The following is a 26,893-nucleotide window of genomic DNA, read 5'->3' on the forward strand; positions in this document are numbered from 1 at the left end:
GCCATCAGGACACACAGTTCAGGTTACTTTTGACTCCCGCTCTGTTCTTCCTACCAGTGGAACTTCTTGTAAAGTATTTCTGCTGCAGTCAGCTGCTTATTTTCACTATACTGGTAGGAACTTACGTTTTTTCTGCCATGTTGGCTTTTAGTGTGGGACAGGAGTGTGTCTGGGCAAAGTGAGTGCAATTGCATGAGCTTGGTTTTTTAGGAAAGTGGGCTTATAAGGCAGACTCTCTTCTCCCCTTTCAAAACTTAGCTCATCTACAGCACTGTCTGCAAATGTGTCAGCCTATCTCACAAATGACCTAATCTCTCCTGTTTTCAGAAGTGTTTTTATTTTCGTAACTACTAAGAAAGTATTTGTAGAAGGGGATCTTCTGTCGCCTCTGCTCTGATTGCAGAGGAAGGGAAGCAAGAGTCTTCTGCAGAGACCATTCAGAGTATTTAATTTGAACAAATTGGGGAAAATATGTGAAGGGTGTCCTCACTGAATTCAAAACTGTTTTTATAAATTCTCTCTTCTCCCATGCTATTTCTATGTGAGTTCCCAGCTGGCAAAAAAAGCTCAGATTCATTGGAGACGTGGTACACGATTCTCATATGTGATCGTTTTCACTACTCCATATTACTGGTCCTGTTAAGCTTTTTGTTAAATTAAAAAAATTACAAATCATTCATAAAAAGAGGCTTTTAATCCAGAAAACATGGGTTTATAATGAAGCACAAATGAACTATAGTTCTCACTTTTACCCAATCTGTGGGCTTTTATTTGACTCAGGTCTAATTAGAAGCTAAAATCTGTAGGGCAACAGCTGCCAAAAAACCTCTTATTTCAACCATTTTCACTTTTATTAGATCTAGTGATTCTGTGTTTGTAGAATGAATTGGTTCATTCAGCGGTTTTGTGGAAAATTGACCTTGCTCCCCATCATCTCTCAGGTTTCAGATGAGTTGGGTTGCCCATATACACTAATCTGACCTGTGATGGCATGATTAGTAGTGTCCAGGCAAAGAGGCAGGCCATTTTCTTCACTTTGTAGGAATCAGGCTTTGCCTGTGTTTCTGAAGGAAACAGTATCTCTGCTTCAGAAGCAGAGGAGCTAAAGCAGGAGGGGAAGTAATTTTCCCATCCTTGTGCCAGGTTAAGAGACTACAGAGAGGTGCTTATTTTTTTTTTTTTTTTAATTATTATTATTTTTTTTTTTCCAGTGCGGATGAATACCTGACATGTGGACAAAAAGGACTAGATTTTGAGTTGTTGTGCTTAATTGCTGCTTAGTCTGCTTGCTTAGCACACTTCGTAGGCTACTTGGTAGACTGTTTTAAAGTAGTTTTGTTCTGTTTTGTGAGTGTATCATACTTGCACAAATATTTTGTTGTTGTTGTTGATGGTGTGTTGGCTTAAAATCTGTGTTTAGGAATCTAACCTCCGTTCTTTTTTTATTAGGGCAAGTGTCGAGATTTTGAGACTATGTTGTGGTTTGAATCATTGCTATTTTATGGTTGTGAAGAACAGGAGCAAGTGAAAGATGATGCGGATATTTCACTGTTGCCTACCATTGTAGAAAGAGTTGTTCTCCCTAAATTAACAGGTATAGTCTTAGAAAGAAAACTGGGGAAAAGGGATGTCTGTGGGAGCTTGTGCTTGTTTGTGCTTTGAGATTTTACTGTTTTTTAAATTAATGTCTGGCTGTCTTAGTACCTGTATTTGATTATTTGCAAAGTGGAGTAATTCTTTGATCTCTCACAGTGATTTCTGAAAATATATGGGATCCTTTTTCTACAACACAAACATCTAGAATGGTAGAAATGGTACAGAAACTAGTAGATGGATATCCTTCAGTGGTGAATGCAGAAAACAAAAATACACAAGTAAGTTTTTTTTTCTTAAATATCTTAGATAAGTTAAGGAATTTGAATATCTTTTTAATATACTATGTTGGGGAACACAACATGCTTAGTGAGGAGCAAGAAAGATAATTTTGCAATTATTTGATGCTCTGCAGCCTAGTTACAGAGAACCAAGTACAGTGATAAATTAGAAGAAACTCAGTGAAGTCTCCCCAAAATAGATGATAGAGATGAAAAAAGATACCAAATGTACTGACTTTTTGGTCTGCAGTTTTGCTTTGAGGGTCAGCCACAAATAGTTAGGCTTTTCTTTTGTAGATATTTGTAACCTTTTCAAATGCATTGCCTTGAAATTTGATTGTTTTACTTATCTTCTATGAATACAGTAGCTGATGTCATGAGTTCAGGTGCTGTAGCCAATGCAATGTATGCATTGCTTTTAGAATAATGGGAGAAGGGTCTAAGTGCGTGTGTATGGGGAAGTTAGCAGATTATTAAAAATTACAAAAGCCATGACTTCACAGTAGCTAATTGTGTAGCCAGGCTTAACTATGAAGTAATTCCATTGCCTTCAGTTTTTATTGAAAGTGTCAAATTTCAGCTTTGTTAATTATCATAGGCTTCTCTAAAACTTCATTTGTACATGTGCTTAAATATGTATGTCTCTTACTGTTGGGGTCACAAATGTTTTTTGTTGCTTTGAAAACTGATTTCTGAGTGGTTAACTAGTAAGCAGTGCTTTGGACACTTTTTAAAAAATTATCTGTTTCAGATGCTTTTAAAGGCATTGTTGCTAAGAATGAGGAGAACACTAGATGATGATGTATTCATGCCCTTATATCCAAAAAAGTAAGTTTGCATTTAACTATGGTGTTAGACCTTTATTAGCAAGTCAGTGTCTTCTGTCTGTAGTTGACGGGGTTTTTTTTCCCAGTATGATTCACTGGCTGGATACAGGAGATCGTTATCGTGCTGTGAGGATTTAGCAAGGACAAGCAGGATGGAAGGGAATGTTTATAGGAATGATCTGTGTGTGGGAAGGAGGAAGCCAGCAAACTCCAGACAGAGATGCTCTTGGTTGCTCATTAAAGAAATCTCTTACTTTCCAGCGTCTTAGAAAACAAGAACTCTGGTCCATATTTGTTTTTCCAACGTCAGTTTTGGTCCTCTGTCAAGGTAAGTTAGTAAATACATCCATTGAATCTTTGGTCTAGTGTAGCAATAAAATCCTCTTCAAATTTGTGGAAAATGGTAGATGGAAATTGCTTTGACTTTAGTTGAAAGAACTCTAAATTAGGATTCTTAGTCTTTGATAATGCACTGTGCACTCTTCAAAAGATTGCCAAGTGAAAGCATCATCATTTTAACTTGTGTGTTGTGGGTTTACTTAGCATACTCAACCCACTTCTTTTTAATGTCATTGTGCTTGACAGAATAAAATACGGTGCATTTATTTCCCTTATGCGCAAATGAGAGAGCTTGGTTTGGTTTGTTGTTGGGGGAGTTTTTGTTTTTTGGGCTTTGTTTTGTTTTGAATATATAGTATGAGAATCTTCATGAAAATAACTTGACCCTGTTTGGAAAACTCACTGCTATTTGAAAAAGTGTGAGAGCATTTGTAATCTTAGTTTCATTGAAATGCTAAAGAGTGTGACAGAAAGTCTCTGTGTGCGGAATGTGCAATGTAGAGTTTGCAGAGGTATGTAAGAAGCTATGACTGATGTAGTGTATGTCCAATATAAGGCTGTGAAGGAAATAAACTCCCAACTGAACAGGAAAATAAAGTATGAGACCCCTGTCAATTAAACTGCTGATCTCCACGATCAAGCTAACAGAACTCTTATCTGGAATTTTCTGTGTAAACTGCAGCAGCAGGGGAGATTGTGTTCTGAATAGGTTTGCAATCACTTCATTTTCATAAAATATTTGGCACTAAATTATTTCACTTGGAAATAGAAGTTGACTCCTTAAATGCTGTCTAGAGCAAAAACCGTACAAATATCATTTATTAAAATGTTGTTAAAAGCATTAAAAGGTTCCTTGTTTAGGGCTTGTGTCTCTTTTAAGAGTGAAATTGCCTGCTTCTGGTAATGTCTATCGGCGCCTGGGCAGCTGAGAACTATGCGTGCTGTTACCGCCGTTTTATTTTAGGGAGGCATTAAAAATACATCTCTCTTGCGCTAGCAAGTCAGTTATAGCATCGCAGACTGGCAGAAATAGAAGCTGGGAGGCAAGCGCTCGTCTGCTGTTTCCTGGTGATCTGCCTCATCAGTAAACTGCTGGCAACGTTCATTTGTAGGAGGCTGGAGCAATTCACAGGCCATACACCAGTGGGGAATAGCAGCTGTACAGGTGGCTTAGCCAGCAGCCCCTGTGACACCTTCTCTGTCTCTTGTGTCACTGTGCCTTGGGAATCAGGGTATCCTGTCAGCATAGCTGGGGATTTGATTGACAAATGGGCTGTGAATTTGTCCCCCTATGGCAATGCTAGGCCTCACTTGACATTGACATCAAATTTTGAGAACTAGGTGACTTAAAACTTCTTTTTTTTCTGATTTCTCATGCAAAATATGAGCAAAGTTGTGGTTGTGGGTGGTTGTGTGAGAATTCATAACACTCTTAGCTGGTCCTTTATTGATTCTGAATAGTTTTGAAATGAACAGAAGGCATATTTCCTCTGCTTATCTTGGCTGTGCTGTTGCATTTGAAGAGGCTCTAGAGTGTTTGATCAACTTTCTCGTTTCAGTACATTTTAAAATACTTAGTTTCCCTGTGTTGTATTTTCAGTTATTAGGAAACTTTCTCCAGTGGTATGGAATCCTTTCAAACAAAACTCTTCAGGAATTGTCAATAGATGGTCTGCTAAACAGATATATTCTTATGGCTTTTCAAAACTCGGAGTATGGAGAGGACAGCATTAAGAAAGCTCAAAGTGTAAGTAAAATCAAACAAGGTTTAAAATCACTTGGAATTTGTGAGTTAAGGAAAAATGTAGTTAAAACTTGAGGTTATCTATAAAATACTGGCTTTGATATATTGATATCATAATGCCAGTGAAAAATATAGATTTTTTTTTTTTTTTTTTTTCTTAGTACGTAAACTAAAGGAAGCTTCTCTGGCTCATACCTATAGATGGTTTAGGTATAGTGTAAGTTTCAGTGTTTTACTTCTTGAATTCTGTATCTCTCCCTTCCCAGCCCCTCTCCAGCTTCACGCAGTTGGACCTTGGAACTGCAGTCTTACCTGGCAGATTTGCAAATCATGTTAGGTAGCTTTAAAATGTTGTTACATTTTTTTAACTTTGTTTTTCCTGTTATGTCTAGGTAATTGCTTGCTTTCCTAAACAGTGGTTCACTAATCTAAAAGGAGACAAGACTATTTCTCAGTTGGAAAACTTCTGTAGATACCTTGTCCATCTGGCTGATACAATTTATAGAAACAGCATTGGTTGCTCTGATGTAGAGAAGAGAAATGCAAGGTAACTTATTTTGCGTTAATGCAATTCTTGCACTGCAGTTCTTGTGCTTTGTGTTATTTTGCTGATGCATGCAAACATGGGTAAATAGCTTCATACTGCTCCATGTCTTTTGAAACAATTGTGAACTCAAACTTTTAAAATATTATGGTATGGTAGATGGGGAGATTTTTAAGGTGCCTGAAAACAGCAACTGCTGGAAATCTTGAAGCGTTTGTAATGCTTAGCATCCCTGGTTCTGGCAAGTTTCTGGCAAATTTTGTAGTTACTGGTTTTGGACTGTTCCACCTTATGAACTGTGATGCAGATTCCTGCATCATGGCTTCTAAATTACAAGTTGTGCTTTTGTAGAGTACAAAAGTTCTGGCTTTATTTACACAGCCAACTAGATGAACCTGTTTTCCCCTAGATCAAGGAGTCACTTTACTTGTATCTGATAACCAGCATAATTAAATTTTGGATTAGATGTGTAAATGTTGCTGCTAGGTCACCTGAAATGCTATGGGTGTATTGTTTTAAGTAATAATAAACTTAAAACCAAAATTGTTACGCAGATACACAGAAATACAACAAGGCTGGAAGACTGTTTATTTCTGTTCTGTTGCATGAAAAGGAGAGATTTCAAGGTTAATGGTTCAGTTGAAACTTGAAAAGACAAACCCTTGCTACCTGCATGAGTCATTCTAGATATTTGAACTTGCTTGAGCTGTTGTTGAGTTACTCTTCAATTATTGAAGATCTCTGGGGGATTAGAGTCTTTTCCCTTTTTTATTTTATACATAGCACTGAAGCATAGAGACAGAAATTACCCTTAAACCATATCACAAAAATCTTGGTTAAGAAGTTTCGGGGTTTTTGTGGTATCAGGTTTTTTTACAGTTACCATGTTGTTTATTAGACACTTTGCTGTCTTTAGAGTCACTTTTGGTTGTGGCATATGAATTGTCTCATTTTCAGAAAACACTGAGCTTTGTGCCACACGGAGTTGTGCTCAAACAACTTTTCATCCATGCTTCGATTATGCCTCAGAACTTTGTATCCACAGTGTCACATACCAATTTAAATTTCCCTGTGATTCAAACTGAAAACAGACTTTTTGCTCCTTCCTTTGTAAAACCAAAATGCCTAGCCTGGTGTGATACAGGAATTGAAATGAAGGGAGCTGAGAGAGAATCCAGTAGAGACTAATTTTGGTAGCCTGTTTGTAAATTTGAAAGAACTTTCTTCACCAGCTGAAATGAGAACTTGGTAAAAACTTAGTATTGGAAGAGAAACATCCAATTTTTTTTCCTTTTTTCATAGTGGGTTTTAATTTAATTTCTTTCTTCTGTCCTCCTTTTTCCCAGCATTCAACAAATCTGTTGCCATTGTCGCCATTAAGCAGATACAATAAGACTGCAGGAGAAATATTTCTTTTTATAACTGAAGAATGTAATGTCTTTTCATATAAAACCTGGTACAGTTACTTGAAACAAAAATGCATTAACTTCTGCCAAGAGGGAAGTGTATCTTTACCTATGTCTGGTGCTAGTCTTCCAAACATTGGATGCTTTTTCACAAGTCAGCTAGGTGCATTTTTAAGGTAGATTTTGAAGTTCTAGTATTTTTTTGTGAGACTTGTCTAAATTTCATGTCCATCCCCGTACCAAGATACCAAAATTGTTCTTGACAGCCAAAGAACAGTCCTTCTAGCAGTTTGTTCAATCTAAGCTCCCTGGACTGACCTGAATTGTAATGCAGTTTGTTGATGGGAAGTTCATATGTTTTTGAGGCATGCATTGAAGCATATTTGCTGCCTTGACTGGTTTTTTTTTTTGCTTGCACCTTAGTTACCAGGAGAGCTATGACTCATTGCACAGTACCATAAGTAATCCAAGTATTTTCCTTGAGATTGTACTGTATCTAGTATTAAACCACACTGTATGACTAATTCCTACTCCCAATATAAATTTTTCAATTTCAGTACAAAGCTGATAACAACCTTATTTCATCAGACTAAGCAAGTGGAGGAGACGATAAGTTAGCTGAAAATTATTTGCTCTATGGATTCATAACGTAGTCTTCAGTCAATGCTAATATTTGTACATGATTGTTCCATTCCTGTATTGATCTCTCCTTCCTCTTTTTCAGGGAGCACATAAAGCAGATCATAAAGCTTCTAGCAAGTATCCGAGCACTTGATCATGCTGTGACAGTTGCGAATGATCACAATGTAAAAGAGTTAAAGATTTTAATAGAAGGAAAATAGACTTTTCTGACAACTCATTTTGAGCTTTAAAACCATTCCTGATGTGTAATTTATGTACATATGTAAAGTTTCTTAAACTGTAAAGTATTGATCTTTGTTTTAATACAAAGTGCATTCTTATATACAGCATCCTTAAAGAAAAAAAATTTGACTTACTTGAAAACAAAAATGGAATCCCAAGATTGTCATCTTTCCAGAAATCAGATTTTCCTTAAAGTTTCTCAAAATCTTGTTTACAAAAATGCTTTGTACCCATGATTAGTAATCATCTACTCCTGTTAATTGTTCCATGGTTAACTGGAATGTGTATATTATATTATGTGTAATGCAATGTATGCATATATTTATACCACCATGTTGCTTTCACACTGGATATAGAGATCTTGTACTGTTCAATAAGCTTTTCAAGCTTTTTGTTTGCTAAAAAAAATACTTATTTTGACAATAAAATGATCATAGTATTGGTCAAAAGGGCTGGCAAAACATTAAAAAATGTGAAAATCCTTTGAGCTAGAGTAGAGACACTTTCAAATGGAACCTGACCTTTAAAAAGCAGTTGTGTTGCACTCATTGCAATAACTAAAACATTATTTGCATTCAGAATATGGAATTCTTAAGCCCGTTCTTAGAAATAAAAGAAAGGAAAACCCAAATCAATACTGCTTTTTTTTGGTACAGGCATACAATAAGAGCTTGTGATTATTGCACAAGTATACATGACAGCACTTCCTAGACCCCAAACACCTTTCATTTTGTAGGAGTAATAGTTTAGCCATGACCTCTGGGCCCTCATTCCTTTTGCTCACTGTTTGTGGTTTGGTTTTGTTTGGTTTGTTTGGTTAGTTGGTTTTTTTTTTTTTTCGTATGTGGAACCTGTTTCTTCTGATTGGCATGGCTAAAGATATCAAACAAAATGAAGGTGAAGAAAATTGTATATCCTGTGATTTGAAGTATTTATATTGTACTAAATATCAAAATGTTACACTGTCCACTAAATACCACCTAAGAATAGTCTTGCAAAACAAAACATGTAATTTGGATGTAAATTAAAAAGAAAACAACTTAAAAATCTGGTGGTTTACAGCAAAACACCAGTGACTTGATCTTGTGGTCCAAGGCATGGAATTAGCTGTAATGGCCTTGGATTAAGAGCTATTTCCAGGTGTGCCCTGCATTTGGGGGGATCTGTAGCAATAAATTGGCATACTGAATAACATAAGAAATCATTGTATTCTATGCTCATGTTGTGGTATAAATGAGTATATTAAAAATGTATAATTTGTAACTTGCACACTTCATTTGGACACTGAACCATTGTTTTTCTGAACTGTTGGGATTGATGGACTACATTCAGAAATACCTGCTTTTAAAAATTGTTTCAATAAACTTGTCTGTCAAAGAGCAACTTGGTAAGCTTTATTCCTTCGAGAAGGTGGTAGAGGAGAAGATGTGTGTGCTGGCCTATTCTATTTCAATATGTCAGAAAAAAGGTCCTTAGAAGATGGATTTTTGGAGTGAATAAAAATGTCTTTACTTTGAAAAAACAATGGGATAAATACTGGACTTCATATAATGATGTGAAGGGTAGTTAAGATATTTCAAAATATTACCATGCTGGTAGTTACATGGTTTATTTTCAGTAGTGACAGATTTGGCATTTTCTGTGCTTAAGATTTTACTGATTTCAGTATTTTGTTAGACTGAAGAGGACACAAATAATCCATGCTGCTTATGTTCCTAAGAGAGTATTTGTTTATACTCAAGTAACATCAGAGAGGTTCAAAGTTGTAGCATGTTTGGTTGAGGGAAGGAGAAGGGGGATAATCAACAAAAATATACAAAATTAGATTTTGGTGGTTTTGGGGGGTTTTGTTTGTTTGGTTTTTTGGAGGACCAATACTGCACAGAGACTTTTTTGCATCTTAACACATGCCCTCCCTTCTGCTCACAGGGTCTCAAGGGTGAGAATGCCCAGCTCAGACACCTTTTGCATGGTCTAGCTTGGCTACTCTTTCTAGTGTAGCCACTGCAGCACAAAGCTCAGTGAAGGTTAACTTGTTGGCTTCAAGTTAAAGCCTTTAACATAGGCTTTTATGGTGCAACAAAACTACTGCCAGTACTCAGAACAGCTGCTACCCTTACACCTGTGATTATACATGTGGGTGGAGGGGGTGGTATATTCTGTGGACAGAATAAAACATGTTCAAGTAGTTCTAAGAACGGTGCTGCTAAGTTAGGTCAGTTGTCCAACTGGATAGTTATTGTTACTGTTTGAATGTAAGCAACTAATGTTACTGCAGGGATGAAAAATGTACTTAATTTCTATTTGGATAATTTAGATAATGGAATTCAACTGACATTACTCAAAGAGTTGCAAAAATTTAGGAGCTTGTCCTCTCTGAATATATTAAGATAAATCTGCATTGTGCACTGTCAAATTTGTTCAGAATCACTGAGTAACAACCTAAAATTCAAAGTTTTTCACTGTTTTTTCTGCATCCGGAATTTTGACTGCCATCTGATGCTGAAGCCAGATTCCAAGATTTCAACACCAGGAAACAAGGAAAGCACTTGACCAGGAGGTGTCAGAGTTTGGCTTTTCAATTACGAAATTTTTCAAACAGTGGGGGTAATAATGCTAGAGAGTGCAGGAAAGGGGTTGGAGTCAACTATTCTCTTTTGGGGCCAGGTGCCTCTTGAAAAAGGTGGCCCGTTCCCAAAAGGTGCTCAGCAGTGGCCCACCTACTCTGCAAGCCCTCTTCAGCCTTGTTCTGCCTGGGGTGGTGGTGTGTTGGGCTGGGCTATTAAAACAACAGGAACCGGATTTGGGTTGAAAATGGTGTTTATTCACAGACTCTACTGCCTCACTGGGAAGAATACTTGTGATGAGTCATTTCCCCACTCACTCCCTGGCTGTAGTTTAGGGAGGAGAAAAGCCGTAAATTCAAGCCTTCAGCTATCACCTCCAACTTGGCTTTTCTTCTAGCAGTATGTATATATACATATATAAACTACAAAACTTAAATGCAGGTTCGCAACTGCGGTTTCAGCAGGTGTGCACACTACTAATGGAGCTCCAGACTAGTGGAGCAGCAAAGTTCAAGACATTCATCATTAAAAATCCAGGCTTTTTGCTCCAATTTGGATTGTGACTAGGACTGTAAGGGAGGGAATGAAGATAGCATCTTCCTTGTAACCTCATTATAAATTACAGCTACAGAGAATCTTTTTTCAAGAGAGCCTGTAGTCATTTTCCTAATTAACTGCTGTGGAAGACCAGCTATTCATATTGCACTTGGCCTGTCCTTCCTCTACAACAAAGATACCAAATGGCTGTGGTGTCCAAGCCCTTGTGCACTCAAGGAGTTTCTCCTTCCTATCCCCATACAAGGTCACATTTGGAGAACAGTAGCTTGCAGAAACCTGCAATGAAGTAAATTTATGGGTGTAATCTAACTTCTCATTTGGAGCAATGTGTCACCTTTCGTATGTAATAAAGGGTTAGAATTGTACAGGCATTTAAAGACTCTATGTAAATAGTGTTACCCAATTTTATTCATAAACAAAATGACCACTTTCACTGCTTCCACTTCACCTGTATCTCATTTATTGATGCAAATTAATGCTAGTAGTAAAGCAGTCATACTACATGCAATGATCTTTAAACCATGTTGCACGACAGTTGCTTGATTGAGGTATAATGGAGGACATTAACATTATTGTCCCACAGTTTACCATGTGTATCCCACTGTTCACTATCAAAATTCATGAATAATTACAACATGTTAGGAGGCTGATGTCTTAGATGATGGTGAAATCCCATATGAGAAGGTACTAACACACTAAATGACATGGCAATCTTATTTCTGCCCAGACCTCTATAGGGACTCATGAGAAAGTCTAATAACCTTCTTAGTAGTTAGTGTTGTTTAGGAAAAGGAAAGATGTAGAACACGTAAGAAAAAATTGCACAGAAAATTGTCAGTCTGACATTTTTATGAACAGGATAATATATTACAGAATTATTACAGTATAATTATTATAATTATTTTATTACACAGTTATGTATTACAGTTATTACAGAATTACCTTTACCCTAAGGGACATGAATAGCAAAGAGAAAACCTTGTCCTTTGCTATAAAGGAAAACAAAATGAAATCTGAAATGTGAAATGGAGGAGTTTGAAGAAAAATTGTGCAGATACAGGAAGCCCCAAGATTCCTCTTTCACCTCCTTTCAGATACATCTAATTTTCTGCAAAAGTTTGCTAATTGGTGGTTCTGCTTTCAGTTCTCCATAAGTTACTCTACAAAGCAGGTATTTTTTTAGAAAGAATCCTAAATATATATATACTGGGGGATGGGGTATGCACCTGCAGCTTTGGTAGAATGACTTTGTGATGTTTGTCTTAGGAGGCTGAACTGTCCTCTTACCCATGGTGGGGCTTTAAAGCAGTATCCCTGTCATCTCAGGCTTATTAGTTGTCCAGTGAAAATTAACTGTTCTGTGATCAATGCTCTAAAAGGAAATAACAATACCTGTGATCTGCACATTAGCTTTACCTGTGAAGTCACAAACAAACCATTCCTGCCAGAGTCAATAGTAGTGTGTCCAGAAAAGAGAACTCCGAGGAGGCTTCAAAAATGGTTCTTGCAAGGAGGAGGACGGTTGTTTTTTTGGTGCTTTTTTTTTGAGAAACTTGCACACAACCAACAGGATGGACCAGAGCTGAGCCATTTTGCCCTGCATGTGAGGCATAAACATAAAACTTTGGTAGTATTACAATTATTAGTGGAATTAGTCGAATTAGTCTATCTGCATCATGAAATAAGGGCTGCCTTGGCTGCAGCCATCATGAGATGGTGGAGTTCAGGAGCTCATGTGGCAGGAACAGAATAGCAAGCAGAATTGCAATCCTGGACTTCAGCAGGGCAAACGTTGGCCTTTTCAAGCAATTGCTGGGGGAAATCCCATGGGCAAGACTGCTTGAAGATAAAGGGGCCCAAGATAGTTGGTTAGTGTTCAGGGACTGTTTCTACCGGGCACAAGATCAGAGCATGCCGACACGTAGGAAGTCAAGGAAGAGAGCCAGGAGACCTGCTTGGTTAAACAGTGAGCTGCTGGGTAAGCTCAAGTGGAAGAGGAGAGTTTATAGATCCTGGAAGGAGGGGCTGGCCACTTGGGGAGAATATAAGGCTGTTGTCAGAGGGTGTAGGGAGGCAACTAGGAAAGCTAAGGCCTCCTTAGAATTAAACCTGGCGAGAGGGGTCAAGGACAACATGAAGAGCTTTTTCCAATACGTGGCAGATAAAACTGACACCAGAGGCAATGGAGGCCCACTGATGAATGAGGTGGGCGCCCTGGTGACAGAAGATACAGAGAAGGCAGAGTTACTGAATGCCTTCTTTGTCTCTGTCTACTCTGTCAGAGGTTGTCCTGAGGAGCCCCGTACCGCTGAGGCCCCAGAGGAAGTCAGGACAATGGAGGAGTCTGCCTTGGTTGATGAGGACTGAGTTAGGGAGCAGTTAGGCAATCTGGACATCCATAAATCCATGGGTCTGGATGGGATGCACCCGCGGGTGCTGAGGGAGCTGGCTGAAGTCATTGCTGGACTGCTCTCCATCATCTTTGCCAAGTCTTGGGAAATGGGAGAGGTTCCTGAGGACTGGAGGAAAGCCAATGTCACTCCAGTCTTCAAAAAGGGCAAGAAGGAGGACCCGGGTAACTATAGACCGGTCAGCTGCACCTCCATCCCTGGAAAACTGATGGAATGACTTATCCTTGGTGCCATCTCAAGGCATATCAGGGATAAGAGGATCATTAGGGGCAGTCAACATGGCTTCACCAAGGGGAAGTCATGCTTGACCAACCTCATTGACTTTTATGAGGACATAACAAGATGGATGAATGATGGCAGAGTGGTGGACGTGGTCTACCTTGACTTGAGTAAGGCATTTGACACAGTGTCCCACAGCATCCTTGCAGCTAAACTGAGGGAGTGCAGTCTGGATGATCAGGTAGTGAGGTGGACTGCGAACTGGCTGAAGGGAAGAAGCCAGAGAGTCGTGGTCAATGTGGCAGAGTCTAGTTGGAGGCCAGTATCTAGTGGAGTGCCTCAAGGGTCAGTACTGAAGCCTATATTATTCAATATATTCATTAATGATTTAGACAAGGGAATAGAGTGTACTATCAGCAAGTTTGCTGATGACACTAAGCTGGGAGGAGTGGCTGACGCGCCAGAGGGCTGTGCTGCCATCCAGCGGGACCTGGACAGGCTGGAGAGTTGGGCGGGGAATAACCTGATGAAATTTAACAAGGGAAAGTGTAGAGTCCTGCATCTGGGCAGGAACAACCCCAGGTTCCAGTATAAGTTGGGGAATGACCTATTAGAGAGCAGTGTAGGGGAAAGGGACCTGGGGATCCTGGTGGACAACAGGATGACCATGAGCCAGCACTGTGCCCTTGTGGCCAGGGAGGCCAATGGCATCTTGGGGTGTATTAGAAGGAGGGTGGTTAGTAGATCGAGAGAGGTTCTCCTTCCCCTCTACTCTGCCCTGGTGAGACCCCATCTGGAATATTGTGTCCAGTTCTGGGCCCCTCAGTTCCAGAAGGACAGGGAACTGCTGATGAGAGTCCAGCACAGAGCAACAAAGATGATTAAAGGAGTGGAGCATCTCCCTTATGAGGAAAGGCTGAGGGAGCTGGGTCTCTTTAGCTTGGCGAAGAGGAGACTGAGGGGTGACCTCATTAATGTTTACAAATATGTAAAGGGTGAGTGTCATGAGGATAGAGCCAGGCTCTTCTCGGTGACAACCAATGATAGGACAAGGGGCAATGAGTACAAACTGAAACACAGGAGGTTCAACTTAAATTTGAGAAGAAACTTCTCATTGAGGGTGACAGAGCACTGGACCAGGCTGTCCAGGGGGGTTGTGGAGTCTCCTGCTCTGGAGACATTCAAAACCCGCCTGGACACATTCCTGTGTAGCCTCATCTAGGTGTTCCTGCTCCGGCAGGAGGATTGGACTAGATGATCTGTCGAGGTCCCTTCCAATCCCTAACGTTCTGTGATTCTGTGATTCTGTGAAATAGTGTAGTATTTTTAGTCCAAGAGTACTTAATTTCTGTGTATAACTAAAACTCTTGCCCTAAATATGCAGAAATAAATGAATAGGGATAGGATAATAGCATAGAGACAAACTTAATACAATGGCCTGCAATTTCAGGTTCTGCTCCAAACAGTGACTGAAGCATACAGTTTTGTTCAAATAAGTGAACAGTCGTACTGACTCCACTCACATTACTTTTGTACTTTATGTGCATAGTTAAATATTTTCATAGAGCAGAGACCTGAAGTAAAGCACAGATGTATCTCCAAGATTTGGTGTAGATTTTTTCTTACATGCTTAAGCCCAAATTTTCATAGCCTGGATTCCATACATGTTCTTGAGCATTTGCTACTACTCTATCTTAAGACTTTTGTCAGACCTAGCCAACAGAAAACATGAAGTGGGATGTAGGTTGTGTGGCTATGGGCCTCACACACCCTGGGGACATGTGGCTCAAAACCATTGTATTGTACTTAAATTACCCTTTGCCATTTTACCCAAAAGCTCAAGTCTGGATAAGACATTCATGGAACTAAAGATACTAAAATTATAATGCACACTCATGGTTACTACCTCAAAGAACTAGCAGTTCAGAGAACCTGCATCTGCAAACAGGTGATGGATAGAGCAAACCAGTTTTAAAGTTCTAATGAGCAATAAGAGATTTCAGGAGTAAAACCTACAGTGAATGTTAGGAAGGATATGCAAATTATATATAATTTCAAAACCTTTGTCTATTTGCTGTTGGTGTGCCAATTTAGCAAGGTACAGCACCACAGATGGCCCTAAGAAAATGTTGGTTTGAAGACTTAGTGGAATGGGTAAAATAGCAGGTGGCCTCACTGCCAGTGGTGCATGTGCCAATGTCTGGCAGCCCTGGGCTGCTGCTGCCAGGATCTGCAGGCCCAGAAACCTTCCTCTTCGCTTTTCAGGCATCCCAATTCTGTCTGTCACAGGTAAGACAGACACAGCACTGCCCTAGGCTTCCTCATCTTTTTGACACCTAAGGTTGCCTAGGTTGCCGAGATGCCGTCTGCCTTCAGGCAGCAAAGCAGCTTTAAATGGGCTCTGTGCTGAAGCTCAGTGAAGTTGTGGTGGGTTAACTTTGGGCTGCAGTCAGATGTCCATGCAGCTGCTCTCTCACTCCCATCCTCAACAGGACAGGGTGAGAAAACAGGAAGAAACAAAACTTGTGGGTCAAGAGAAAGATTAGAGTATCACTTAACAATTGCTGTCATGGGCAAAACAGACCTAACTTGGGGAAAAATAATTTAATTTATTGCCAATTAAAATAAACTTGGATAGTGATAAACCATGATAACACACCACCTTCCCCCCCAGCCCCTATATCCCAGGCTCAACTTCACTTCTTCATTCCCAGTGTCTTCTAGCTCCTCCCCACTCCGCAAGCTCTGGTTACAGAGGTATGGCTCAACCTTTCCATATATTTAAGGCTGGTGATTCTGAAATTCAGTTGTCAGATGAGTAAAAATTACCAAAACCTTTTATTACACAAAACCAAAGAACAAATTAAGCTTTGTTTGTAATATGCTTTGCCATATTATGCATTATACTACGTTGGCAATTAGCTAGAATAAAATATTCATTCTCATTGTCCATTAATGTATCAACAGTAGTGTTTTCTAAAGTTAATAATAGCTTTATCAAAGCTCCCACTACTGGATAGCAATACACTTTTTACATTCTCAGCTGATGTAAACTGATACTGGTGGATGAAAATTTGGACATGAGCCAGCAACGTGTGCTTGCAGCCCAGAAAGCCGGTTGTATCCAGGGCTGCATCAAAAGAAACATGGTCAGCAGTTTGAGGGAGACGATTCTGCCCCTCTGCTCCACTCTGGTGGGACTCCACCTGTATTCAGCTCTGGGGCCTCCACCATAAGAAGGACATGGCCCTGTTGGAGTCAGAACAGAAGAGGGACACAAAAATAGGGACCTCCCGTTTTGGAGGGCTGGAGCACTTCTCCTATGAGGAAAGGCTGAGAGAGCTGGGATTCTTCAGCCCGGAGAAGAGAAGGCTCCAGGGAGACCTCAGAGCGGCCTTCCAGTACCTAAAGGGGGGCTACTGGAAAGAACGGGATGGACTTTTCACAAAGGCATGTAGTGACAGGACAATGGTAATAGTTTTAAACTGAAACAAGGTGGATTTAGGTTAGATATAAGGAAGAAATTTTTTACTATGAGGGTGAGGAGACATTGGAACAGGTTGCCCAGACAAGCTGGGGATGCCCCATCCCTGGAAGTGTTCAAGGCCAGGCTGGATGGGACTTGGAGCAACCAGGTCTAGTGGAAGGTGCTCCTGTCCATGGCAGGGGGGTTGGAACTAGATGATCTTTAAGGTCCCTTCCAAACCAAACTATTCTGTGATTTGATTATTCTGTGATTATATATTCAACTGATGCCCTTCTCTGATGTTTGAAAAGTCACTAAGCAAATAATGGAGTAGTCCATTTCCAACTGCATAATAATGATTAGCTATCAGAAAAAAAAATATATCACCCTGAGGCAAAAGATATATTTTCGTAAGAAAACAAGCACACATGCCATCTGAATCTATTTTATCTGCTGAAAAGTTAATGAATTTTATACATCAATTATTTTATGCTGCAAGTATATACCATTTTAGCCTTGGATATATCTTATAAAACAATCTTTAAATTGCTGTCCCTGTTAGTGATCTTTATGCATGGTTAAAACCAGGACACTCTTGCTTTGCTTCCACAGCAGCCACTGTCATTCTTTTATTTTTACATTCTCAACAGTAAAAAAGTTTCATGTGTTTCTTTTTGATAATATGCTAGAGAGAGTTCAATTACATATGAACATCTATCACAAGCAAGTGGGAAACAGCATAAGCTGTTGTAAGCTATCAGCAAGTATGAATTTTAACTTAAGAATACATGAAACTTACCTTTAAATAGACTTTTAAAATATTACACTTTTATTTATCTATAGAACATTTTCACAGGGGTCATCATAAAGCTTGAAGGAAGCTGGCCAGCTAAAAATACACAAAGACTACTTATGCTGTATTTTATATCACAAGTATTTGCTCTGCGTTCTCTCCCACCACTGTACTCCACTCAACTGGTACATAGCCTACGGTAGGTATGTGGAATAAGCCCATATTTAAATATCAAAATATTATGTATGCAATTTACTATTTTTTTAGAATAGACCAGAGCTCTTCAGGTAATACATACCAAACATAATATTTTGTGTTTCAGTATAAAGGTTATAAGAAATAAAAAGGTCTTTCCATTTTTATTTTTTACCTTTCACAATGGGAATTGACCTTTGATGAGAAGGTAGTGGGAAGAAATGCTACAATCTACAATCAAACATGGCCCAGCTCTTTTCTCAGGAGGTAGCTATACTTCTCTTGTTTGCCCTTATGCACATTCTTTAGTTCAAATTATAGTCTCAGTGAAGGGAGTTTTTACAGAGTTTTTCACATTTTGTTTTTTTCTACTTCAGCTCTCCACTCAAACTGCCATCCTGGCCCCAGCATTATCTGAAGTGCAGCAAAGCCCACTTCTCTCTTCATTTTAGCATGTAGCTCTCAAACCTGCCTTCTGTACTCTCCTCCGCAGCTTGCAATGTCTCACCAACACAATACAGTAAAGCTCCTGTGAAGAAATACTCCTCCTCCATGGATGAGCTGAATGGAAATTTCCAAACAAATGCTTATAGTCTGTCCCTAAAACTTCTGAAGCCTATCAGGAAGAGGCAGGCTTTAGCTGTGATTCAGCACTCCCACCCAACCCGAGGCACTCAGGTCAGCCTCTGTGCTGACAGCTCCTATGCCCATCACAGACAGCACAGCGAGGTTTTTCAGCATGCACTGCTATTTGTAAGCTTAGCACTGGGATTTTTCTCCATGCTGCACGTTCAATAAATACACAACTGGGACTGAGGCTGACAGCATTTTAACAGAGCCTCGCAGTGCATCCACAGCACATCTTTCAACTTTGAAGCCTGCAATCTGGCACTGCCATAAGACAACACCAAAAGCAAAATCAGAATCATAGAATGTCCTGAGTTGGAAGGCACCCACAGGGATCATCGAGTCCAACTCCTGTCCCTGCACAGGACAACCCCACAGTTCACACCATGTGTCTGAGGGGGTTTTCCAGACTCTTCTTGAACACTGTCAGGCTTGGGGCCGTGACACCTCCCTGGGGAGCCTGTTCCAGTGCTTCACCACCCTCTGGGGGAAGAACCTTTTCCTCATGTCCAACCTAAACCTCCCCAGCACATCTTCCTGCCATTCCCCTGGGTTCTGTCGTTGGTTGCTGGAGAGAAACGATGAGCGTGTCAGAGAGAACAGATCCTTCTTCTAAGGGCCATCCTCTTTTCCCTCAGGGGCCAGGTTTTCTCAGGCTGAACTCCACCCCAACAGCAGGCCTTGCCCAATGCTCACTGCCAGCGCTCCAGCTCAGCTGCCCCATACAGGGTCTATCTGAGGGACGCCACTCACGGGAACCCAGCTCTGGCAAAGTCTCCACCCAGCCAGGTGCTGCTGCGCCCGTGGGCCAACACCTCCCCACCTGCACGCCCGTCCCTTCTCCCACCAACAAACCACCCTTCCTCTCCCCTGCAGGGTGCCGGCAACTGTAGCAAACTATTACCTTGCCAATATAATAGGCCCAGGCAGGATCTCTCAGCAAAGCGTATTTTACTAACTATTTTGCAAGACCGTGTGTTCTACCTAGTGGCAGGCACACCCAATAGGGCAAAAAGCCCCTGGTTATATCCCCCCCAAATCCCGGCCACAAATTCCCTCCCTTGTTCCCCACTGGCTGGTACTGCAGGGTTTAGAGATGACCTGACACCTGCCTCAGTTTGCATATCTCATTCATCTAATTCTAACCATGCCCTTCCCCTTATCGATTTAAAGTATGGATTCCCGGCTCTCTGGCTACCCTTCCCCCTAGCCTAACTTTTTAAATACAGGAATCAGTTTGCGTTCTGGGATTAGTTCGAAGAGGCTTCGTTAAGGATTCCTAGTCTGATGTCTCTCAGTCCTTCCCCCCTGCTGGGGTCAGGCGCCAGATCAGTTGTATAAATAACATTCTTTCGTTAAACGTTCACGGGAACCCAGCTCTGGCAAAGCCTCAACCTGGCCCAGTGCCGCTGCTCCCGCAAGCCAACACCTCCCCGCCCGCACCGCCGCCCCTTCTCTCGCCGCCCAACCGTCCTCCCTCTCCCCGCGGGGCGGCCTGCAGCCACCCTAACGGCCACACTCGCGCCAGCTCCACACCCCCAGCCCTCGACTCCCTCCGCCCCGCCGCGGTCGGTACCGCCGTCCCCTCACGCCCTCTATCGACTTCCGGTGGCGGGAGGCGCAATGCGGAAGGGACGGCGGCGCCGGAGCGGAAGTGAGGTTCCGCCGGCTCCCGCGCCACGGAGCGGAGCGGGCGGCCGTTGGTGGCAGGTGGCGCGGCCGGTGAGGGAGGCGCTGGTACCGCTGCGGCCGGGAGGGGAAGGGGAAGGCGGAGGCGGAGGGCGGCGGCACCACTACCGCGGCGAGCCCGGCGCCTGACAGTGCGCGGCGGAGCCGGCCCGGCTGTCGCCGTTGCGGGGCTCGGGCCGCGGGGGCGCCGCTGGCGCCAGACAAGATGGAGGCTCTGTCAGCGCTGTGGGCACCGGCCGCCGCGGGCTGTGGCAGGCGGCGGTGCGAGCCTGCCCCGGCCGGCAGGTGGTAGTGGGGTGGGGGTCTGCTGGCCCGGTGTGGGCTCCGGGCCGGACCCTCGGCCGGGCGCTGGGGAGGCTGTTTGGCGGCCCCTTTCCCTCCTGCCCGGGAGGGGAGAGGGGCTGCGGGCGAAGGGCCGGCCCGGCGCCGCTGCTCCCCGGGCGGTGCTGCTGCTGCGCCCGCCGGGGTTGAGCTGGAGGGTAGGCACCGGCGTGTTCCGTACCGGCGGCTTAAAGTCCGTGTCCGCCCTAGAGGTGCCGACACCGAGCCGAAGGGAGGGGACAGGGCAGAAAACCCTGCTCCTGGATTTCAAGAATTTTGCGTCCTGAGCTTAAGCCCTTAAAATTTGGCTGCCCTTGTGTTTGTTTATAGTTTCTTATTGTTTGGGGTTATTTATTGTTTTAAAGGAAGATCTTATCTCTGTGGCTTACAGGCAGTTTCACTAGTACAATACTGCAATGTTTCAGGCATCAGCTACTGCAGGGGAGGGCTTACATCCAAACAAAAAGCTACTTTCATTAAAAAAAAAAAAATAGGTTAATGTTTCAGTATGATCTTTTAAAACGTCTTAACAGCTTTGGCGTTTAAAATATGCTGTCCTTTTGTACAAGGTCAGAATCAGTAAAGTAGATCTGAAAATTGAAGCCTGCCCAGGCGTCTGTTGCTCCGATTTTGGCATTAGTTTATGATTAAGATAGATGCCACTAGAAAACATTGTTTTCATTATTTTTTTTCATCCTATTTATTAAGTATTGCAAAATAAATTCTTCTCTCTGAGAAACGTTTCAATAAATCCTTTATTTCGAAAGATGTTTCTCTGGGTAATTGTGTTTTTGAAACGTTATGTTTTCATTAGATAGACCCTATATTTGCTTTGGAACGTGAGATAAAATAAGTCTCATGAGGTAGGAAGAGCTAGCAGGTCTTTTTTTTTCTTATTGTTTAACATGTAAAATCCTTGGGAAAGGATGCAAGTCAGACCTGCTTTGTAGAAGGTATCTGGAAGCACAAGAAGGTTTCACTAACATCATCTTGTGTTGGACAGGACTGCCGCAGATAAAGGCAAAATGGCTTTCAGTAAAGGATACCGTGTCTATCACAAGCTGGATCCACTTCCATTCAGTGTGATAGTGGAAACCAGAAACAGAGAAGAATGTCTCATGTTTGAATCCGGAGCTGTGGCTGTCCTCTGTAAGTCGATATGTTTTGATAACTACAATGTAAAAAGTTAGCAGACTTGGCATGGTATAGGCTGTTTATTTATGGAATGTAAAGAAGCAACTATTCTGTTTTCTTATTTGCTAATGGAGAGGCTTCTGATTTATATGAGAAAAAAAAACCATTTTCATATGTTCATCTGTTGAGAGAGAATTTTACACATTTAATTACATTTCATCATGCATGTATATTTTCATGTATGCTAAATTTTCTTCTAATAGCTTCCAACAACATCTGCTTATTTCTCTTGTTCTGAACAACCTCCTTTTGAATACACGATAACTCGTTGAAAAGCTAATTCTCTATGTTGTATTTCATAATAAAAAGTTCTATATTCTTAACTGGTATATCATCCTAATTTGTTTTTAATCTCATTTTGTATCATGATTTTTGGTGGCTTTTTGATTTTAGCTTTATTTTGTTCCTGTATTTTTAACCTATCTTGGACTCTGTATTGGTTTTTCTTGTAATAAAATGAGTAATATTTCGAGCAAGGTGTCTTGCATTGCAAAGTTATTTTTACATTTTTTTCAGTGATAAATGCATTAAATGTTTCCTTTAAATTCTTTTTCTCTCCACACCCCCCTTTTTAAAGTCATAGTTGAAGGAGGACACTAAAATGAGAAGTGCAGAAGAGATCCGTGAAGCCTATAGATAGGGTTTTAAAATGTAGTTTGGTTTGTATTCTTCAGGAAGTCTGAGCACCTGGTTGCATAGGGTTTCTAAGCTTGTTTTTGGCTCTTTTATAGAAAGCTTTCATACCAAGGAAGTATTCTTTTTTTAATCAATAACATTTTGATTAACTCATTCTGGTGCCTGTTTGTAGTTTTCTAGCCTAGCTATTCTAAGCACCTGATCAGATTTGATTCCCTGCCTGAAGCCTGAGAGCGCTCAGAGACCTGCCCCTCAGGAGGATGCTCTGGCTTTGAGACTGGAGTAGGCTGAATGGGGAGTGCATTCTTTAACAGGACTCAGAGGTAGAAGTGTGAGTTCCAAAGAAGAGTGGAACTTGAGATGTATTTCGTTTCTCTGGTATTTGTAATTGGTATGTGAGAGTGCTCCTTGACAGTGATGTGGTCCCTTTCTGAGGCACCTGCCTGTCCATGTGTCCTGTGTAAGGTACTTAGAAGTCAAGCTATAGAGTCGTCTATACAGGACAGGCTGTAAGAACAAGTGCTCTCTAGCATACAGCTTCATCTGCAGCTTCAATATGTGACTTGAACAAGCTGGCATTAACTGTTAGAGGCCTGGCAATGGGACATGCAGCGTGGTTGACATTATAGCTGTAATTGTATGACCATCCACGTGAAAAGAGGTGCTTTTCTCCTGGTTTTGAGAACTGGTTTTGTTTGTTTGTTTGTTTGTTTATTTTTTTCTGGTGCAATTTCTTCTTGCTACATATCTAGGTAATCTCGTTGACTTTGGCAGCAGTATTTGAAAGGCACAGTGTAGTGTGGATTGGGTTGGGAATAAGTGTGGAGTCATAAAGCTAGTGAACAGGTTTAGTGGAATCTGTAAAACAGGAAAAAATGTTTTGAAAATTTGTGAAAAACTTTATCATGTATTTAGTAATTACTAAACATGCTTAAGCTACTTAAGGAGCAATCTATTAAAAAGAATTTGTTCTTGAAAGTTATGTTCAAAAAGGACAGTAAGTTACCTGATTTTTGTGCTATGATACGCTGTGGGCACCTAGATAAACTTTCTTCTCTAAAAGCTGTATCAAAGTTCCTGCTCTCTTCTATGCCTCACACTGTTACCAAACAGAGGGAGTAGAACTCAAAGGAAGTTTGAAAGGCTCTCTCCTCTTGGGCTCTGTACTTAGTAATAGCATGTTATTAAAGGTTTGTAAAGGTTTGTCTTTGGTATTCTAATTGTTAGGTTACAACGTAGTAAACATTTGTGCTTAGCTAGAAGTAGTTACTCTAAATATTGTTTTCAGTAACCTTAACCAGTAAAGTGCTTGCTCTTTTTGTATCTGGTAAATGGGCATATTTTCCCAATACATATTTAGCTGTGGCATTTTGCTTTATTTCCCTTTTTGCACCTAAACTCTTTAGGTACTGAAACATGATTCTTTTGTTAATGGTTGAAAAATTACAATCATACCCTTAAACTGACAGCAAAAAAAAGCACTACAGTTCCCTAGCTCAGGATTTTTTTTCCTTCTTTTTCTCCTTGCTGTTTGCTTCTAGTATCTATTCTTTTTAATACAGATTTAAAGGAGTACAATTGTTAGTGCTTGGGGAAGATTTGCAAAGTAGTACTTCTTCAACTCTCTGGTCATGCCACAGAAACCAGTCAGATTATTCTAGTCTGTAGCCTTACGAACTTTCGGATATTGCTACAAATCTAAAAGGTACAGTTAATGAAATACTGGCCATTAGGAAGAATCTCCAGATGTTTGCAAAATCTGTCTGAATAGATAGAAAAATGGTCAGATCAAGTATATGTCGGTTTAAATCCAGAATAGCATCTCCTCAGACTGTTGAAGAGTCATATTTTGCTGATGGTGTTGATGTTTTTTAGACTTCACAAAAATTGATAATACTGATCTCAAACTGTTGACATTTTTCAAAATATTTTAATAAATCTTGAAGATAAAATAATGTATCCAGCATTATACCCAATCATGGTTCTTACCTGTATGCAGAATGTATCATAGAGGCACAACCTAGTGAAATACCATTAAAAGTGGTTCATGTGGCTCAGTTCTGAGAGCCTTAGTGAACTGCATCTTCTGAGGTATCCATATATAGAAATTTGGATTTGAAATGGGCTAAGAGAAAGGCATGAAAGCTTGCTGATCCTTTAAATGTCATCTTAAAGGAAGTACATCTGTCATTTTGCTAAGGGAAGGATAACAGCATTAACCTTCATCCCCTTTACATTCGATGAAGCATTGCAAGATGATTCAGAGGGTTTAGTTAGGCCTATGTATGAAATGCTATACAACTTCTATGGTGTGCGATTTTTTTTCAGTGCGTGTTGTACATGTGCTGAATCTGTTATTCAAGTCAATAAAATAGGATGGAAGAAAGGAAGAGGGTGGAAGGGGTGTTTGCAGTGGTGGCTATTGCATAATCATTCACTCTTAACCTGGAAACAGCCCAAGCATTGCTTCTGCTGGCAGTGTTCTATGTGATGCTTGTAACGCGGATTAGCTAATGTTACTGTGACCGAAACATCTAAGAAATATTTTGCTTGCCTTTGTATATTCAGTATCTCTTTTATCAATTCACTCCTAGTATTGAGTTAACCCAAGATGCTGAAGTCTGAGGGGATCCTGCCAACTTGCTTCTCCAGGCCTTGTAAGAGCACTTAGTTTTAAATGTCAGCAGCTTCACTGCTGATTTGATTAGAATTTAGTAGGAGGATGTCATTTTTTTCTCATTTGATGTATAAAATAGGCAGGATATTTATTCCTTTAAATAAGACTGTCTAGTGAGATATCTTACCTGTAAAGATTCATTGACTGAGCAGGAGGATGTTCTCTCTCACTGTTCCTCTCTGGTGAGTCATAACAAAATGAGTGGGAAGCTGTCTTTACTCCTGTCGCCTCTGAGTAAAGGAGAATGTTCTGTTGTCTGGGAAAATACTGAGCCCTGAGTGGAGAGAGCTGAAGCTTCATGCACATCCTTTGACTTCAATGTTATGGTAAAGCTGAGAAGAGAGCAGGTGCGAACACGAAGAGGCACTTATGCCCACCCTAAGCTGAGCTTTCTGTGGAGCTACATAAAGCAGGAGATGTAAAAAACTGTGTGCAGCAGGCATCCTGGTTTTCATTGGCATGCTTAGCAACACTCCTCTATCAGCTATTCACATTCCACCTCTTTTTAAAAAGAAAACTCTTCCACACGGCGTTCTTGATGGGAGGGGGAAAAAAAAAGGCAGATATGCTATTATCTGTCCACAGTAGCAGACGGGATATAATAATTTTGCAAACCATTTTAAGCTGGTATGGTGCCCGTGGAAACTTAGACACCCAGACAAGAAACATGCTGACAAATACAACTGCTGTATGTACAACTGCTGTATGTACATAATTATTAAGGAGGGTAACATTCTTCTGTATGCTCACAACCAGAGTTGTTGGTTTGGTTTTTTTTGGTGGTGTGGGCTTTTTTTGTGTGTGGGGTTTTTTTTTTGGTCTTGTTTTGTGTTTTGTTTGTTTTTGTTTGTTTGTTTGTTTACTTCTGTGTTTGCTGCCACCAGTAATAAACTACCAATGTGTGATATTTTCCCACTCCCAGATAATGTTTATGCAGAGTTAAAACATTAATTAGGGAAGGAGAATATTTCAAAATAAATTACTATATTACTTTTTTGTGTGTGTGTGATGGGGTGCTACAAAATAAGTATAATGTAAGTGTTTTCCTGCCTTATGTACATATATAAATGTACAATAATAAGAAGAATTAAATTTCTTCAAGCAGTAATTTGTCCTCTCGAAAAGGTGTCTTTATGTTAGAGAGGAAAGTTCAAATACAGGTTGTGGTAGAAAAAATTTTGGAATGTATTTTGATGTAATGTTATATTCATCTGAAGCCAATTTGAAGGGACTGGGATGCAAAGGCAAACAGCAATTTCACCTTCCTGTCTTTATTACTGTTTTGACTAAGTGTCATCTTCCGGACTACGCCTTCCCATTAAACAGTATCTTAAAACACTTAAGAAGCTGCAGGGAAGCAGCAGCTCCAGTGAATGCCAAGAGCAGCTGTGCTGGTGGAAGAGGCTTTAACCTGTCCTCCTGCCTTTCCTAGGATTCTACCAGAATTCACTGTCCTTTCAAATCTACTAGGAAGATGTTCTGCTCATTGCTTTCCAGGCATTTCCAACAAAATCACATGGTTTAACAAAGATCACAGTGCTAGCCTAGCACTCTTTGAAAAGTACAAAAAGTATGGTCGGAATGATTCTGTGAATCTTCCCAGGAGGTCGGCGGAGACAGTAACTCTTGCCTGGGAAGACTATGACCTCTTTGAATGGCATAATGGATCTGCAAAGATTTGGTCCACAGTTCTGGAAATTGCAGAAAGTTGTTACTTAAAATCTGAAGGCTTTCTGCTTCTTAAGGTAGACTAGCTTTACAGCAATAATCAAGACTGTTCTGCATGTGTACCACAGCCCTTTGCATAATTTTAACAAGGGATTGCACTGGCAACAAATAAATCTCTTTATAAATGTTCTTTTCTCAATTCAGTACATTTTAATTTCTATGGTAGCACGTGTGATAGCAAAAGTCTTGGTTTTGCCCTACTGGGCATCCAGTG

At 40.7% G+C, this 26,893-nt stretch overlaps 2 protein-coding genes across 8 annotated transcripts in view; both read left to right on the forward strand.

The window, feature by feature from the left end:
• Window positions 1-8,977, forward strand: part of PAXBP1 (PAX3 and PAX7 binding protein 1) — a 28,196-nt gene extending 19,219 nt beyond the window's left edge. For 2 of the 3 annotated variants that reach the window (XM_082043665.1, XM_082043666.1), the window contains exons 12-18: window positions 1,450-1,594; window positions 1,753-1,874; window positions 2,626-2,702; window positions 2,963-3,029; window positions 4,641-4,787; window positions 5,177-5,331; window positions 7,459-8,977. In XM_082043665.1, coding sequence (XP_081899791.1) covers window positions 1,450-1,594; window positions 1,753-1,874; window positions 2,626-2,702; window positions 2,963-3,029; window positions 4,641-4,787; window positions 5,177-5,331; window positions 7,459-7,576 — 831 coding nt within the window. In that variant the 3' untranslated portion in view covers window positions 7,577-8,977. Of the gene's footprint in view, window positions 1-1,449; window positions 1,595-1,752; window positions 1,875-2,625; window positions 2,703-2,787; window positions 2,932-2,962; window positions 3,030-4,640; window positions 4,788-5,176; window positions 5,332-7,458 lie in introns of those variants that run through there. The other variant, XM_082043667.1, reaches the window with a different exon arrangement.
• Window positions 8,978-20,069: 11,092 nt separating this feature from the next.
• Window positions 20,070-26,893, forward strand: part of SYNJ1 (synaptojanin 1) — a 65,502-nt gene continuing 58,678 nt past the window's right edge. For 4 of the 5 annotated variants that reach the window (XM_082043125.1, XM_082043127.1, XM_082043128.1 and 1 more), the window contains exons 1-2: window positions 20,070-20,156; window positions 21,448-21,593. In XM_082043125.1, the coding sequence (XP_081899251.1) occupies window positions 21,470-21,593 (124 nt within the window). In that variant the 5' untranslated portion in view covers window positions 20,070-20,156; window positions 21,448-21,469. Of the gene's footprint in view, window positions 20,172-21,447; window positions 21,594-26,893 lie in introns of all 5 variants that reach the window. The other variant, XM_082043126.1, reaches the window with a different exon arrangement.

This window comes from Streptopelia decaocto, assembly GCF_964273445.1.
Source record: "Streptopelia decaocto genome assembly, chromosome: 1".
Lineage (NCBI taxonomy): Eukaryota > Metazoa > Chordata > Aves > Columbiformes > Columbidae > Streptopelia > Streptopelia decaocto.